Here is an 18,543-nt window from a genome sequence, read left to right on the forward strand (position 1 = left end):
CTCTGGAAACAAAGGGACTAAGCTGCACTCTTTAATTTTTATTTTATTTTTATTTTTAACAGTGTTTACTCGTGTATTTAATGTTCTTTACATTTCTGGAAAAGAGGAATATTAATTTCAGTAATCCATAACATAGCAAAATCTTTGGACAGACTTGAGTAAAACAAACCTTACATTTAGGAAATATCAGAAGCTGATACAGATCTAGATTTATGCTCTTTCATGCATTCACCTAGCTGTGTACTTGCTCTTTACCAGGTATTTATTTTACTCTTTTTTTTTTTTGGGGGGGGGGAGCCTTAATTGGCATAAACTTTCATATTGGTTGGATCCTTGCTCTATGTAAGGAAATATATATGCATCTTTATACAGATATCTATAATCCCCCCTCAGAAAAACCCTACAGTTTCATTAATACACTTTTCTAGCATCACAAATATTTGTAAACTGTTACTGTCCTTTATTTCTAAACTGTCACCCTACAGCATAAATTGACAATACTGAGTACAACTGTATATTTCCATTTTATAATCTGCAGAATTCCCTGTATGTAGCCAGTGCCATTTTCCTTCACCTTTTGCAATTAAATCAAAATTATTCATTATTTCAATTTATATATTCCATGCAGATGGAGCAGATCCATCTGCACACCACAATAGAAGCCCTAAAATCATACTAACTATTTTGAATTTCTTACACCCAGTTAGGGAAAAGAAATGTTTATAAGGTAGATTTATCAGAGAGTTGTTTTAAGTATTATAGATTTAGTTATTAGAAAGGTGTTTTCAACTTTGTACTGCCAGTTCTGCTACTCTGCTAAAGAACATCTACATCTAAAATAATCTACTTTTGCAATCAAAATTAAATTGTAGAAAGACAGAAAAAAATGGGAAGGAGGTCTGCAAATATACTGCCAACATGATTGTCAAATACTGGTATTTAGCCTAAGGTTTCATAAAGTAGTTTTAGCCAAAGTAGTTTCATAAAGTAGTTTTAATGCCCAGATTAGTTACTAAAATGGCTAAAAATTGTTGGCAGATTTTTTTCACTTTAAAATAATCTGGGGCACATTAGGAAGTCCAAAAAAGTGGGGATTCACTAACTGCTGTCAGGAAAAATCATTGCAACCACGTCATAAATATTATACTCTAAGCAAATCTCTCTTAGAGATTCGAGCACATAGGAATCCACTTAGTCAAAATCCCAGCTAAGGCATGTAGGTCTGCATGATGAGAATACTATAATTTTTTTATAAATTATGACCTTTCTTATTAATATTTATTCATTCTTAGAAATATATTTTTTTTCCATCAAAATCCAGCAGACTTGAGCCTTCTTCAGTGAGGCTTTAAAACCTGCAGGCTGACTCCAGATAATCCCAAACTGAAGTAAACATTCCAACTTCAGTGTACGATTAGGACTAATAAGGTTCCCTTTAAAATTTTACCCAACTGTTCCTTCAGTTCTTCTGGTTCAGTGACTGTAGTCCTGCCACAACTACCTACACTATCTTCATCTAGAGATGTCTCAGAAGACTAATCAACAAACAATGGTGACATCTCTCTGCCTACTAAACTGAAAGCAATGCATCTATATTAAGCTGGCTCAAATCCAAGCCTGATTCCCATTTGGAATACAAATGATTTCATGTGACATTGCCTATCTATTTAAAGCTGGTTCACATACTAATTCCCACACAAAAAACACTGGTTTGTTCAATTCTAATAAAGTATGTATTTTTGTTTTTAAAACAGTTAACCAAATATAAAATACCTAAAAGCCCTCTCCACGTCTATCTGACTAGATCTGTACATAATGTTGTTACAGAATTTGACCTGACAGAGACATGCTTCATCACTTTTATCACTTGATCTCCCAAGTTTATTTTGGTTCTGATGCGGCTTATCTCTATGTTCTTGCATGCAGCTGAAACATGTTGAAGTGACATATGTGCTTCTCATGCGTTTATCATCTGGGTAAACTGGTGGGAGTTCCTTGTTGAGGTGACAAGAGTGCACATATCCCTGACTGTTTTGTTCAGCGTGTTATTTACTGCGTTAGGAAGATTCTATGTACAAGACAATAAAACTACCTCTCAAAGTCAAAAACAGTATCACATTAATGTGGCTCCATACAGTTTAAAGCAGAATGTCTTGGCACAGTTGGTATTGGCATAACATGACCTGTTATGCACTATTACTATTTGTCCCCTTTCCAAAAGCTCTGCTGAGATTTTACCTCAAAACAAGGTAGTAGCCACTGTGCTCCATGGCCTCTAGTAATTACTCAGCTTTTAATATCTCAGGTTTCCTATTGTGCAGAAAATCTGCCTTTCTTATTAAATTCACAGAGCTGTTTTGGGTGTTGGTGCATTCTTGCAAAATTATGTTAGAGAAAGAGAAATGAAGATTCTTAACTCAAATTAAATAGCTCATGCCATGTCCTGAAGTACTTCTCAGTATTAATGTACCATTGCATGCTCTTATGTATTTCTGTCTAAGCACCTACAGTTTCATTCTTCTTAAATTCAGAAGTAACGTCGGTCATTAATTGCCCTTATCCTCTCAACACATGCATGAGGAGAAAAAAATGTAACCTTTGTTTTCCCATTGGAACAAAGACACCACAAACTCTGCTCAAGACCTCTCATTCTTTGGCAATAAGGTACTGTTGTATCTTTGAAGATTATGGCTTAAGAAAAATAATACCCAGTATTGCAGAGTTACTTCTGAGATGTCCGGCTGCCCAGCAAAATTCATACTTCACATCCGGTTCCAAAAAATCCAAACAAAGTATTTGAATGGGTACATATCTGCCACCAGGATGCACAGATTATATTTAGATAGGCAGAGACACCACCACTTATACCAGGCAAAGAAAGGGATAATCCTAAATCTCATTCCCAAAGGCAAAGTATTTCTCAGCCATGACTGACACATACAAATCACTAAGCCAAGACAGCCTGAACACAGAGACTCTTCCCAGTTCAAATGGCTCTGTATAGGCTGATTTTTTTCAAATCTCTGCTTAGCCTTGCAAGGATCACAGATTCAAAACCAAGTCTTTCATCTCCAAGAATGGAGATCTCTGATACAGCCTGGTCAAGTTCCTTACTGAAGCACCCATAGAAATACACACTTTCCCAGTTTTTCCTGAATGCAAAAAATGCAACAGCGATACCAACTGTCTTTGCTAGCTGTTTAGTCAATTCTTTCCTGGCCTAAGCATTGCCTGCATCCAACCACTATTCTAATTAAGAAGAATTTTTAATTGTTATTTTCTTTTTGTTTTTATCTCTGCCTATTTTCCCATGAGATTGTTGTAACATAAAGTTAAATTCCAGTTTCATAATGAGCCAGATTCTTGGTCCTAGATGTGATTTTCTTGTCAATGCAAACAGACTTTGGGGGAAAGGTAGCCTCATGTCGCAGAAAGTCACCACTAACTTTTGCTAACATATAGTACAGGTAATGTCAAAAGATCCAACAGTTATTAATCTGGTTCCCTATTAATGCACACAATGGTTAAAAACTAGATGCTGTGCTTGCTTTTTTCTTTACAAACACTAGCAGTGTTTCTACAGATTTAACCACCAAGGCTGCACTAAATTAGTGATATCTTTTCCCATGCAATGTTTGAGCTTATCTGCCCTTCTATCAAATGTATTAAAAAAAAAATGCAAGATCCTACTTAGTATGGGACAGACATGCACACGCGCACATACACAGACAGATTATATTTCCATATCCAAAGTGCAGAGCAGATGTAGAATCCTTCCCCTACCCCAGTACATGCACATTAAGGAAAATTCACTGTTCTTTAAATCTTACATTTCTTACACACTTTGAAACCTTCACTGTAGGTTTTATTTTTAAATTAAACAAAATCCATTTAAACATAGCATTTGTTTAAAGATATATTTAGCAGTAAGATGTCATCAATGTGACAGTACTCCAATTATTTCCTAGGTCCATCTGTTTTATACTGAATTAGACTGGTTCATACCTATCAGGTGACTAGCTGATTAGTTGAACGTGGTTTCAAATGAGCCAGAACTGGACAAGAACTTGCATGAAATAAGGCAATCATATTGAAATAAACATGTTTATGAAAAAGTAAGATTTTTTACTATATGTTTCCAAATAACTGTTTTGCTTTTAAACTTATTTAGATTTAAAATGAAATGAGTTAAATGAAACTCCATGAAAGCACAAATAAAATTATTTGGTTCTGGCCACACAAAATGGTTGATGAGTCTTTTGGTTCAAATGAATGTTTGTGTTTTTTGTGTGTTTTGTTTTTTTGTTTGTTGTTTTGTTTTGTTTTTTGTTTGTTTGTTTATTTTCTTTTGTTCACCACTGGTTTTGGAGGACAAGAACTTTTTAATACGTAAAACAATAGTTAAGTTGAAAAGTAAAAGAAAATCTTTAGTATATATTTTGCTCTTCTTTTACAAATAGCAATTTTCTATTAGGTTCCAGAGAATGAAAAAAAAAAAAAAAAAAAAAAAAAAAGGAAAAATACACAGGAAACACCTTATGAAATGAATCATTCTACCACATAGGGTAATGGAAAAACAACCCAGCATGTTCAACTCAACTCTTGTGAAAGGATGTGAAAACAAAACAATACAGCTACAGGTGTCCTTTATGTATCTACACAATTCTATAATGGGAGCGCTTCTAATTTGATTCAGACCTGGAAAACACTCCACATACAGACAGACTTCAGACACCAGGCCGGAATCTTAAAGGAGAAAATCTAACTAGAGTAGATATAAAAGACCATTACTTTTCCATTCAAACTATATTTTATTTATCTGTATCAGGTATAGGAAAACAAACAGTTACTTGTAACAGATTTGGGTCACTTATAACAGAAGAGCTTTCGGAAGCCATTCTTGAAATGACAGAGAAGAAAGGTTTATAATACAAACACAGATTTTTATTATTATTATTATTATTTTGGCCATGTTTATTTAAATTGTTACATAGGAATAGCTTTATATAATAAGACTTTTTAGTGGATTTTTCTTCTCTTTGCTCCTATGTCTATTCCAAGCTATGTTAATACTTCTTTTGATGTTCATACTTCAATTTCCACACTCTTCATGGGATGAAAATTGCTTTATGTACAAAATCATCCTCTGATAGGCACCTCAATAAACATCACACCTTTGTGTTTATTTGTAGGATGTCACTTCCACAAACTGAAGTGAGAACAGGGAATTTAAGTGAACACAAGTCATCGAGAATAAGAATTATAAAAGTGAAAAATAAAGAGTCTGGTATATCAAAGTGTCTTCCTTAGTGCATTTACAACAAATATCCTCTTGCAGTTTTTCTGTAAGTAAGAACTGTATCCTTCCCAGAGTTTGTAAGCCATAGAATTCCAACTAACTATGCTCAAAGGCATTTCCTAAGTTATTTTATAATGTGGCATGACTTTTCTCCTGTGTGAATAGTCACTGGACACATAAATTATTCCATTTGCCAATACAGTATTTCCAGTTCTTGATAATGATGTTTGTAACTATCTTCTAGAAAAGTTGCCACTTGTTTACATATCCACATTCAGTTCCTTTGCTCATGATCTTCCATCCAAATCGCAAAGTTCACAGATGAAAACCTCAGGTGTCCTGAATGAAAACTCAAGAAATATCACCTCCCCAATAGTTAATGTTATACTGTGTGTACATACACTTACATACAGTTTTGAAAAACTTAGTTTACAAAACAGGTTTACCCATGGGAAAGTAACTTTTTCTCTCTTGCAGCTAAGGGGTCCATTTGCTTGGAGACTCCCCTGTGTCTGAGAATTGCCTGTGAATTCCAAGATGATGACACCTGATGGTAGTAGAAAGCTTTGCACCAGCAACACCAATGGCCAAGCTCAGAAGCACTATTTTTGGCAGAAGTAGTTGTTTACAGAAGCACTGCCTCTATCTCAGCATCGCACAGGTTCCATTTTTGCAGATCTGAAATCTTTATGTTGAGTTTGTCTTTCTGTCCTCCTTTCTTAGCTTTTTGTTTGTTTGTTTGTTTGTTGTTTTTTGGTTGTGGTTTGTTGTTGGTTTTTTGGTTTTTTTTTGGAAGAAGGAAATGGGAAAAAGAAAGCCCAAGGGAACAACTTATGCCAGGATATCACTTCTCTTACTGCACCATACTACCAGTGTTATCATGGCACATGTTAACATGACTGGGATCAAGATCAGAGTTATGAGAATTTCATCTGGCGGATCTTCCCAGAGAACATCTTCTGAAGTACAGTTTAAAAAGAATTGTTTATGAATTCTAGTGATAAAGCCCTCTACAAGGGGGTTTGGCCAAAAGCAACTTGCGTAGAAGGCTTCATGTTCTGTGCACTGCGTAAAGATATCGTAATACCTAGGAGAAGAAGAAAATGAAGAGAAATTTAAATAGAACACATATGTATATTATATTTACAGAAACCAAAAATGGGTGCAATCTGTAAGGTTGGGTCTATCATGTAGATATTCTGCTGAAGTAACTTTAATGGAGACTGTGGGTATCAAACACAACATAATGAGCCAGAGGGAGAACTGACTAACTTGTATTCATACAACCAAGAGATTTCATATGAAATACTGAGCTTCTGGATAGACAGTGATCAAAACCCTGTCTTTTGGGTACAGTTACTACAGCTGGACCTCCTAAAGTCATTTAAGCACTGCAGAATTAGAACCCCTCAACAGAAACATCTACAGTATCATTAAAAAACATGCACACAAATGTGGCATGAACAAGACTTTTTGAGCAAAATATGCATAATTTGTGCCTCATCCATCACTGGACATGAGTTTGTGGCAACAATGATGATATGATGTTGGAATTTAGCCACAGCATACATTACTGTGTAATAATTTCAGTTCTGTTGCACCCCAAGGCAGCAAGAAGACAATGGGAAAATAAACACACAAAAAAGTCAGATTTTGACAACCTTTATCTTTGACAACCTTCTCAACTCCAGCAAACGCCCAACAGGAAAAAAAAAAAAATCATTTCTCTTTATGTATGTTCTCAATACTCATGAAAGATTGGGAACCCCTTGTAATTACTTTTTTTTTTTCAACACAGCATGTGTTGAAACTTACTTTTAGAGGGATTACTCGTATTTATGAGAAATGGCTCCCCCTCTTAGTAAAAAAAATAATAATAATAACAAACAATTAGCCCAAACGAGTAATTGGATGGGTTTTGTCGTGTTATTGTAAGCCAAAAAAAATATAAAAATCAGGAAGCAAATGGAGTATGGGGGAAGAGATCAGAAATTAAGAAGATGAAGAGCTTCTGGTCAGTACATGAATAGGGGAAGAAATGATTTTATATATATCTTTCAGTCTTATGTGACTCAGTAAACTCACTTCAAAGGGAAAGAAAAAATAGAAAGGAAAGAACAAGAAACCACATGATACCTCAAGGGATAGCATTCTGTATTATTATTTGAAAGCCCTACCCTTTCTTTTAGTATGCTTAAATAAGGTAACTCTCGATGAATTATTCTTTCTTACATCAAGTATCACTGGGGACAGATGTTGACTCGATCCTTTGCTATGAAGTAGTGGAGGAGAGATATTCAGTGTCTGGGTAAGACTGAAGATGCCAGTCTCTAAGGAGAAAGGGGTCTGCCTGCCCCTGCTACAAGAGCACAAAATGGGAATACAGGCTGCACAGTAACATTCTACAAGAAGGAAAAGAGGCCTCACAGGAAGTTTCTTCTGCAGCCCCATTTTCATTCTTGTGGAGTTTGAGTTTATACTGGTATAGTCTCACAAGTCCACAACTTGATGCTCTGTCACGCAGATGCATACATGCACAGTGTATGTATATTTTTAAGCAAAGCAACTAGAAAGGAAGCTTTTGTGACAAGGTCAGCAGCCACAGCCAAAAAGAAAAACAGGAAATAAGCTAAAAATAAAACACAAATATTAGCTGTTTGTTATTTTATTAGTGCCATTCTTCCATGTGACCCCATTGCATCCATTCTCTTTGTTCTTGGACTAAATTAGAATCTAAAGATGTCTAGCTGAATATGGAAGAGACAGTCCCAGAGGACCTGAAATAAAATACATTTAAGGGCATGTCTATGAGGATTGACGGACTACAATGCCGACATGGCAGAGCTAGCATCGAGTTGCCCAGACAGGTCAATGTTCTGTCTAGCACAGACACCTGGCAGGGCTCCAGAGAGCACTAGGCTCTGTTCCAGCCCTGTTCTGTGCCATGCACTTGCAAGCAAGCCTGTTCCACCAAAACTGCTCCAGCTCCTTGCTGCCACAGCCACCTCAGTTTGCCTGTCTGCTTGTGTAGAGTAACAAAAACAACAAATCCAGGTAACCTGCAGACTTCACAGAAATGGACCCTAAACCAAGATTTCATGATGCTTTTTTTTTTTTTTTTCCTGGATGGTCATAAAGTGGTGTAGGAAGTTCACTACTCTTCCACAAATTCTTTGTTTGCTTTTTTGTTTTTGTTTTGTTTGTTTTTTTTGGTTTGTTTTTCTTAAATGTTAGATGGTGTAATCAATTATATTTCCCACTGATTTTGCTCTTCAAGCCCAAACATAGCCAGAAAAATCTGCTTAAGTGATGCCAAAAGGCCAGATAAAAATAATTTGGGAGTTATATTATATTGAAGGAATGATTCCCTAAGAGACAAAATAGAATATAAACATTATCTTAATAGTTTGAATTCCTCACAACTTTCTCTTAATACTCTCTCTTAAAATAAAAAGTTTACCTGCATTATAACTCTTTTTCCTTTCAATTGTAGGATGTGAATAAGACAAAAATTCAGCTATTTGAGAACTATGTGTCTGATAGTAAAGCTCAATTCACTCAAATGTTGGTGCAATTTAGCAATTTAGAGCTTATACACTACAATAGAAAGCTCACATTTTAACAAAAAAAATCTCTGCATGGTACTGTGTAACAGCTGCTTTATAAGGGAGCAACTGAACTCTAATTACAATAGCATGGGCATTTTGTAGCTGATCAATTAGTTTGCAAGTGTTTTTTTGTTTGTTTAATAAATATTTAATGCAAATTTTATTTTCTTATGCTTCATTGTCTTATGCTTTATGTAATTCCCTTTATTCAAATTGTAAAGGCTAGAGTAGGAAAACCATTCTTTCTGTAAAAAAAAAAAAAAAATGCCTATCACAATGAAATTCTGGCCTGACTGGAGGTACTTCAACACAAATACATAAAAATTACACACTTTGTGAAAGGAAAAGAAAAATGCAATTTTCTACTTATTCCCAGAACAAGTAATTGGAAAGCAGTACAGTAGTACAAGCTCCAATACTTCACATCTCAGATTATAAAGATGTGTGGGAAGGCTATTATTCTCTGAGCTGAGCCACATTTTCATCTCTTTCAGGCTAGCTACAAAGACCCTCAGAAAATTAACCCTCTGAGTTAATACTCAGAAAAGGTATATTCACTGGGAGCCATATCACAAGCTTTGTGAGTAGTGGGTTGAAAAATGAATATAGCCATGAGTTTCAGCTCAGTTTACTAGGCCGCTACTGAAGAACAAAAACTAAGCATAGTCTGTGCACTGTGATTCATATAAAGATATGATTTCCACTGGTATGCTCAGGAGAATCACTATAAATTTTATTAAGGAACCAACTACTTGTTCATAATGCATATTATTTAAAATACTCACTTTCAAAGAAATAAAAAAAAAAAAAAAACACACACACACACTTAAATGCTCTTTGAAGCTCTCTCTGAGCTGTAAAACAACTGTCTAAAATATTTAAAGTATTCTAGAAAAATACTATAATTTTCAGAGTTCAAATACTTTTTCCCCAGTACTTTACGTTTCCACTTAAACAGATAGTAAAAATCACATGGTTAGTTTTTTGTAAATATATATATATATGTTTATATTTTATAAATAACCAAGATATATAAATCACAGAATCACAGAATTTTCTATGTTGGAAGAGACCTCAAGATCATCGAGTCCAACCTCTGACCTAACACTAACAGTCCCTGCTGAACTATATCCCTAAGCTCTACATCTAAACATCTTTTAAAGACCTCCAGGGATGGTGACTCCACCACTTCCCTGGGCAGCCTGTTCCAATGCCCTTTCGGTAAAGAAGTTCTTCCTAACATCCAACCTAAAACTCCCCTGGCACAACTTAAGCCCATTCCCCCTTGTCCTGTCACCAGGCACATGGGAGAACAGGCCAACCCCCACCTCGCTACAGCCTCCTTTGAGGTACCTGTAAAGAGCAATAAGGTCGCCCCTGAGCCTCCTCTTCTCCAGGCTGAACAAGCCCAGCTCCCTCAGCCGCTCCTCGTAGGACTTGTTCTCCAGGCCCCTCACCAGCTTCATCACCCTTCTCTGGACCCGCTCAAGCACCTCAATGTCCTTCTTGTAGCAAGGGGCCCAAAACTGAACACAGTACTCGAGGTGCGGCCTCACCAGAGCCGAGTACAGGGGGACGATCACCTCCCTAGCCCTGCTGGTCACACTGCTTCTTATGCAAGCCAGGATGCTGTTGGCCTTCTTGACCACCTGAGCACACTGATGGCTCATATTCAGCCGACTATCAACCATCACGCCCAGGTCCTTCTCTGCCTGGCAGCTCTCCAACCACTCATCTCCCAGCCTGTAGCTCTGCTTGGAGTTATTGCACCCCAGGTGCAGGATCTGGCACTTGGCCTTGTTGAACTTCATACAGTTGGCCTTAGCCCATCGGTCCAGCCTGTCCAGATCCTCCTGCAGAGCCTTCCTACCCTCAAGCAGATTGACACATGCACCTAATTTGGTGTCATCTGCAAACTTACTGAGGGTGCACTCAATGCCCTCATCCAGATCATCGATGAAGATGTTAAAGAGGACCGGCCCCAGCACCGAGCCCTGGGGAATGCCACTAGTGACCGGCCTCCAACTGGACTTGACTCCATTTACCACTACTCTTTGGGCCCGGCTATCCAGCCAGTTTCTAACCCAACGAAGCGTGCACCAGTCCAAGCCAAGAGCAGCCAGTTTCTTGAGGAGAATGCTGTGGGAGACGGTGTCAAATGCCTTGCTGAAGTCAAGGTAGACCACATCCACAGCCTTTCCCTCATCCACCCAGTGCATCACTTTGTCATAGAAGGAGATCAGGTTCGTCAAGCAGGATCTGCCTTCCATAAACCCATGCTGACTGGGCCTGATCGCCTGCTTGCCCTGCAAGTGCTGCGTGTTGACTCTCAAGAGGATCTGCTCCATGAGCTTCCCTGGTACTGAGGTCAAACTGACAAGCTTATAGTTCCCCGGGTCTGCCCTCCAGCCCTTCTTGTAGATGGGCGTCACGTTTGCTAGCCGCCAGTCAACTGGGACCTCCCCCAATAGCCAGGACTGTTGATAAATATATAGATATATATAATTAGAACCAAGAACCTGGACAATGGGACAATTTTTTATTTTTTTTTAATCAAGCATTCTAATGCACACATGTGCCTTACTGGGAATGGGACAGTGTTTCATGAGTCACCCATTCACATTATTTAAATAGACATCTGGATGTATCGCATCTTGCCCATCTCACAGTATGTAGTCACCTACCATGCAGGAAACTGCACCAGAAGTGGAGGGTTCGAATCTTATCCACATTTTCCCACATCCCTAGGGAGGAAAATGGTGAATTCTTTCTCCTTTTTCCTCAAGCTCCCTGCACAGAAAAACTACAGAGATGATTTTTTTACAAACACACACACACACACAAAAAAAAAAAAAATACAACTTCGTCCTCCAAATTTCTATTAACAATGAGGCCAAGAAACCAAATAGATTGTTTCATTAAGAGCTTCCACAAATAAGCACTTTCCAGTGAAAAACTGTTCTTTCAAATAATCCAGAACAGTTCTTATAACGCAGAGTACCATATAACATGTTATTCAAAACAAGGATTTTTGAAGGCCACTGGCAGTAGACCACTGGCAGTTCTAGTAAGAGAATGCCCTCTATCCAGCACTCACAGACAGACCACCCCCGAGACTCTCTGCACACATGCAGACAGGAATGTTTTGCTATTGCTTAATGAGATGGATCAGGAATTAAGAAAAACAAACAAACAAGAAGCATCACAGTTACCACTATCCTCTTTTACACAAATCATCTGCATTATTAGTGATACAATACAATGATGGAAAGGTCTTGCTGTCAAACAGACAGGTACACACAATATGAGTTATTTTTTGTTATTTTGCGTCTAATGAGTATTCAGAAAATAGGGGGAAATTTTATGTAGCATAAATAAGTCTTGGCATAAATCAGGCAATAAATACTTCAGGGGTGCTCATTTCTGCTACTCCACAATCCTGATTAAGAATTTAGAATCACTGTTCCAGGGTACTACTAATTATGTGGCACATTTCAGTAAATAAAGATGCTTTAAGCATCTTATTTTTTTAAAGATTCAACCAAGAAATTTCCTTAGACATAATCACATGCTTCATTACAGTTCAGACTGAATGATCAGCCTTGTCATAACCTCCATCCAGACTGGAATGAGAAATGTTGAAATAATAATTATAAATAACATGTAATGAGAAAGGCTCTTCTTACAGCATTTCGAGTTGAAGTGGAGGCAGAAAATACTAAACAACACTACCACCCTTCCTTCCCCCCCCCCCCCATTATCTTGTATGATATCCAGTCAGATTGTACGTAATTTAAGGGTGTAACTGTCTGGATGAATTTCAAATAATATTCTAAACCTTAAGATAATTATCTGCTGAGGTTTCACCATTACATTTAAAAGAAAGCCTTAGTATTATCAGCTATGAACCTACAAATATGGTAGAATGCTTCTGAGCTTTTTTCATTTAACATGTCAAATAGATTTGTTACTGCATCTCACCATTCCCTTACTAAGATGTCTGCCAAGAGGAGTGTACTCACAGAAACACTTGAACTTCCTAATCAGATTTGCTGTTGTGCATTTCTAGTACTGAATTCAGCCAACAGAAAATAGTACACCACAAAATGTAAGGAAGGAAATGAATGTGGAAAAAAAATTTGCTGGTTTAATGACAACATCATAAAGTATGGTTTATACTCATGCCACTGATTAATGGACAGATTTACTCACTTGGCTTGAAAATAATAAATACATGATGTCCTTTCAAATAATTACAGATCTCTGTTCTTGGCTTGAAATCAACAGCTGGCCAGAAAAATGAAAAGTGGCTGAATAAATCTAACAGAAAACCCCCAAATACATAACTATTATTAAAAGTTTGTTAATTTCCTAAAAGTATAGCAAGAAAAGATAGATGTAAAGAGTAACTGTAGATTGAAACAGTAGTTTATATACATAATATTAATCTCCAATAGGCAATAGAAGCTACCATATTAAGCAATTCTAGAACAGGGAGGGAAATATAGCCTGACACCAGGTACTACCCTATAAAAATCAGAGATTTAGTAGCACTGGAATTTTACCAAGGCAGAAGCTACTACTAGGAAGTGGACTTCGCCTTCCACCACTTCTGAGCTATATTTTAATAATTACTTACTTGTAAACACAATCCATTTGGGGGGAATACCAGTTTAGAGGGGGAACGTTCCCTGAAACCAACGTTATACAATGGCAACAGAAGACAGTCCCATAACTCCTGTGTATTAGGCAAATTCAAAACACTAGGTGGATGGAAATCCCAATCCTGCAAAAACTTAACCATATGTAGCCAACATCTTAAATGCACTCACTACCCAAGTAGCCATCGCCATCACTGACAGTGTGTGAAAAAAGATGTACTTAATATACTGAAGATTCCACACTGGTTCTCAGATGCTGTCAGTCACCTCATGAATTCCTACCTCTGTGGCAGAGAGAGAAACAGAGATAAAGGGAACGCACTGGGCAGGGCAATGGAAAATGTAGGATTCAAGAGCAGCACGTGGAATTGGCATCATGGGATTCAAACACCGAAACACTTTGCAAACTGGCTTGCAAAGATTTATTTGTGTATTGTATCCTTCCAGATAAAGAGTTTGGTTTGATCCTTAGAAATTATTACAACATTGCAGTGTCACTCTGCTCTATGCAGTGATCTGGCTCAAGAACTATGGCTTTAACGCAGTTTGTCAAAACCTTTATTTACTATCCTATTCCATGAGCAACGAGTTATGTCAGAACACATTATTTAATCATGAACTCTTCAGGGACAAGGACTAAAATGAAGAAGGCAGAACTACTCCAAATAAATCCTTCTAGAGCTAGCTTTCAGAGGAAATATGTATGTAGCAATGAACAAATACACAATATTTTAGTGTGCTCAATATTTACAGGAGGAACATAAAAAATGTATACTTTTCATGTCCATTACAACAAAATTCTGCTGGCAATGAGATTTTATGCATGTATACATTTATACACGTATACATACAACTGAACTTCAGGGTCCATGGAAAGCTAAACAATCTTCTACCACATTGTGTTGGAAGAAATGCTTCTTGATTTTTGCAAACATTAAGGGCAGTTATCACTGTGGTGAACATTGGTACTATTGGAATTTGCCAAGTTGAGGCAAATCCCTTCACCAGTTCAACACAACAGATATTAAGCTGCTATTAATAAATATTAATATTAATATTAATATATTGACATGCACACTGTACACTACATTTCTGGCTTAGAACTGTATGTTACTGCAAGAATAGGATCATTTGTGATTGACACTGATTTTAAACCACTGTTCAGTTTATAAAGTTAAATTACAACTTTGGTGATAGAGCAGCTGCTAAAAACCTAGTTACAACTAGCAGCTCATTTCTGTGTAAACTCTCGAGACATACCAAATCTGTTTGCTAATAAGCTCCTCAGTAAACAGATGTCCTCAGATTTGCAGCAGCAGCCATGCTAACTCAATTCAGAATTAACTTAACAAGTAACATTCAAACAGGATTAAAGTCTGGGTCCAGTACTATTTTAGGAAGTCTGATAACTGTTCTGTGCCCTGATGCAACACCAGCAGATACTGTAGTAACACTGACATTTGATGGAAAACAGAGGGAACAGCAAGAGGGAAAGGAAGGGTCATTTTTTATTCATTTTATGTTGTGAGCAGAGTTAAAGCATGTAGTCTGTATCTGGAGGGACATGAGCCATTACGGGAACTACAGTAAGTTGTTTAAAGACAGATTTTTAGCACTGTTGAAATCCCTATAGTCACTAAAAGCCCCTGAAATTCTGTGTTATTCTGCAGTAAACAGATGACTTGATACACATTAATTCCCTATGAAGTATATGCAAGTCCTGTTTTTTCCCTCTTCTCTTGGTGCTACTAAAGTGTCTGTACCTGAACTGCAGCTACAATCATTCCAAAATTATTTGGGAATTCAGGTCATATTACCAAAAAGCAAGGGTGGTTTAACTTTGCAGAGGTAACAAGTTTTCTGTGCTCTGTTGTACTCCTCCCACTCCAGCACTGTGATCTGTACTTTTCAGGAATCAGCTTCTGAGCCACTGCACCATGCAGCACTATGCCGGAGCACCACAAGGAACCGTGGTAGCTTGCCCTGCAGACACTCAAGAAAGGGAGGTGCTGCAGTCTGCATGGACTCTTCAGTTATACATCTTCGTTCCTTCTTTGTCCCTCTGTAAAATGAAACTAAAGTAGTATTGTCTAACCTCACAAAAATACTGTGCACAAGAGACAATGCAGTCTCTAATGACTACCTTAATAGGGACCATAAGAGCCATATGCAAATGGTTGCACTCAGTTTAGAAGTCCAAAAACTTCCCAAGTACATAACAACAATCCCTGTACTAGATTGCCATGTAAGTGTTAACATTTACATATTTATAAAATTTACATATACAGTAGCTGTATATGTTTCTCATTCTCAATTCTGTTTGCGGTGCTGCTTCAACTGTAGGTAATGGGTTAAGCAAAGAAAAGAAAGCCATCCCTTTATATTTTCTGCTATAAAGCAGCCAAAAAAAAATATGGCATAGTTTCAGCATCACTTCACAATTTCTTCATTCAAAAAGCCACACAAGTAAGCATCCCTGTAGTGATAGTAAGACACCAGATAGTACTGAAAAAATGAGTAAGCAAATAAGACCATTTTGGATGGCTGTATAGTTTTAGTTTCGAAGTCAGAGAGCAGTTATGAAATGCTAACTAAAATAAATCAACTGGTTTCTAAAAATGGGATTGTGACACAAAAAAAAAAAAAAAAAAAAACAACAACAAAACATGTAAGACTGCTATCTCAGACACCGACTTTTGCACTGAAACATCCAAACATTTACATGGTTTCTATTTTTTATTAATGGTTATATGAAAAAAAAATAGTATGACTAATAATTTCTGTTTCATCTAATACCTTTCACTCATTTATTTACAGAGGAAGCAAATGTTCCCTTTGTGTTATAGATGACAAAACTCAACTGTAATACAGATCCATAATTTGCCTGCAACAAAGTAGTTCATGGCAGAAATGGAGATCCTGTTACTGGTTATTTCCTCACAGGAAATCACACTCTGACACAGACAAGTGTAGTGGGTTTACGTGGCAAGGTTTTGGTAGCAGGGAGCCATAGGGGTGGTTTCTGTGAGAAAGATCTAGAAGCTGCCCCATGTTTGGGAAGGGCCCAATTGTTTTCCAGATCTGAGCCAATAAGCGATGTTGTTTTGCGCCTCTGTGAGAGCATATTTAAGACAGAGAAAAAAATGCTGCACCACACAGCAGCTGGGAGAGTCAAGGGAGTGAGAAACAGCCTTGCAAGTGCCAAGGTCAGTGTAGAAGGAGGGGGAGAGGTGCTCCAGGCGCCGGAGCAGAATTCCCCTGCAGCCTGTGGTGAGGACCGTGGTGAAGCAGGCTGTCCCCCTGCAGCCCATGGAGTACCACAGTGGAGCAGGGTTCCACGCTGCAGCCCGTGGAGGAGACCACAGTGGAGCAGGTGGCCCTGCACCGATGGAGGCTGCCGCCTGTGGAAGACCCCTGCCGGAGCAGATTCCGGGCCAGACCTGTAGCCCGTGGAGAGGAGACCACGCAGGAGCAGGTGATCTGGCAGGAGCTGCTGCCTGTAGGGGAGCCAGGTTGGAGCAGTTTGCTCCTGAGGGATGGACCCCGTGGTACAGACCCATATCTGAAGCAGTTCTGGAAGAGCTGCTGCCTGTGGGAAGCCCACGCCGGATCAGTTCATCAAGGACTGCATCCCGTGGGTGGGACCCCACAGCACAGGGGACAAGAGTGACCGAGAAGGAGCGGCAGAGAAGAAGTGCTGTAGACTGACCATAACCCCCATTCCCCCATTCCCCTGCACCGCTCGGGGGGAGGAGGTGGAAGAGGGTGGATGGGGGGGGAAGGTGCTTTTGGTTTCTTTCCTTTGTTTCTCACTTCTCTAGCTTGTTAGGAATGAGCAATAAATCTTACTATCTTCTTATGCTGAGTCTGTTTTGCCCGTTACAATAATTATTGCGTGATTTTCTTGCCCTTATCTCAACCCTTGAGCCCTTTTCACATATTTTCTCCCCATTCCTCTTTGAGGAGGGGGAGTGAGAGAGCGGCTGTGGTGGAGCTCGGCTGCCCACTCGAGCGGAACCACGACAACAAGGGAGAAGCAATGACTTCCCATGAGGTGCAAGAACACAAGCCCGTGACAGACTGTGCATTTGAGGGGCTAAATACCAAATACTCTATCCTTGCCGGTAAATCTGCATCTATACTCCATGAGGAAAAAAAAAAAAAAAAAAAAAAAAAAAGGAATATTCATCTTCCACGCAATTTTGAAGTCCATTTTAAGCTTTCAATATGACGGGACAGGTTTTCTATATAGTTTCAATATAGTATAGTTGATACTAATTTGGGAGACTCACCACTGCAGACAAGATGCATGATGAAGACACCATTATTTATTGCCACTTTTAAAAAGTAAGTAATGAAACTATGAAGGCCCAAGGGGTCAAGGTTTCTGGTTCCTGCCTAATGAAAAACAAATTTTGATTATTCTCCTACAACAGCAACTGGGGTACTAAACGACTCTCTCCTTGTGAAATTCCCACTAATTAAGCTCCTCCTACAACCCTTCCCTCAGTGAAAGCAAACTCTTTTATGTAGCTGCCCACTTTTGTGAAACTTGTAGGAACTTCATGTCTTAAGCTTACCTTTTCTCTTCCAAATGTTGTTAAAGTCAGCTAAGGGGCTCAACAGCTACTAAGGGACTGCCACACTGACACACACAGAACATGACTACATGCGACTTAATTTCTCAAGAAACCAGGCAGTTGCCAGAAAGTGGCATGTTTTTCAGAGGAAGTGGAGCTGTAGAAAAGTTCAGTCTTCAGTCTTTGCAATTACTCAAGTAACAGAGCACCAGGTCTGCTACAATCTGACAGAGGGGAAAGGAAGGATGTCCTGAACTTCTTTCTGTTCTTTCCTCTGTGTCTGACTGATATGTATAGGAAAGGAAAATGCTGTCCATGGTGAACTCATAGACAGAAAGCAAAGTACAAAGTTACACCTGATCATTCTTCTCAGGACATACATAAAAGAAGGAGAT

General features: G+C 38.3%; 1 protein-coding gene across 3 annotated transcripts in view; it reads right to left on the reverse strand.

The window, feature by feature from the left end:
- Positions 1-261: 261 nt before the first annotated feature.
- The window catches only part of RAMP3 (receptor activity modifying protein 3), a 58,659-nt gene continuing 40,377 nt past the window's right edge, over positions 262-18,543 (reverse strand). For 2 of the 3 annotated variants that reach the window (XM_068674823.1, XM_068674820.1), the window contains exon 4: positions 262-6,386. In XM_068674823.1, coding sequence (XP_068530924.1) covers positions 6,131-6,386 — 256 coding nt within the window. In that variant the 3' untranslated portion in view covers positions 262-6,130. The remainder of the gene's footprint in view (positions 6,387-18,543) is intronic. The other variant, XM_068674824.1, reaches the window with a different exon arrangement.

Source organism: Anas acuta, chromosome 2 (assembly GCF_963932015.1).
Source record: "Anas acuta chromosome 2, bAnaAcu1.1, whole genome shotgun sequence".
NCBI classification, from domain to species: Eukaryota; Metazoa; Chordata; class Aves; order Anseriformes; family Anatidae; genus Anas; species Anas acuta.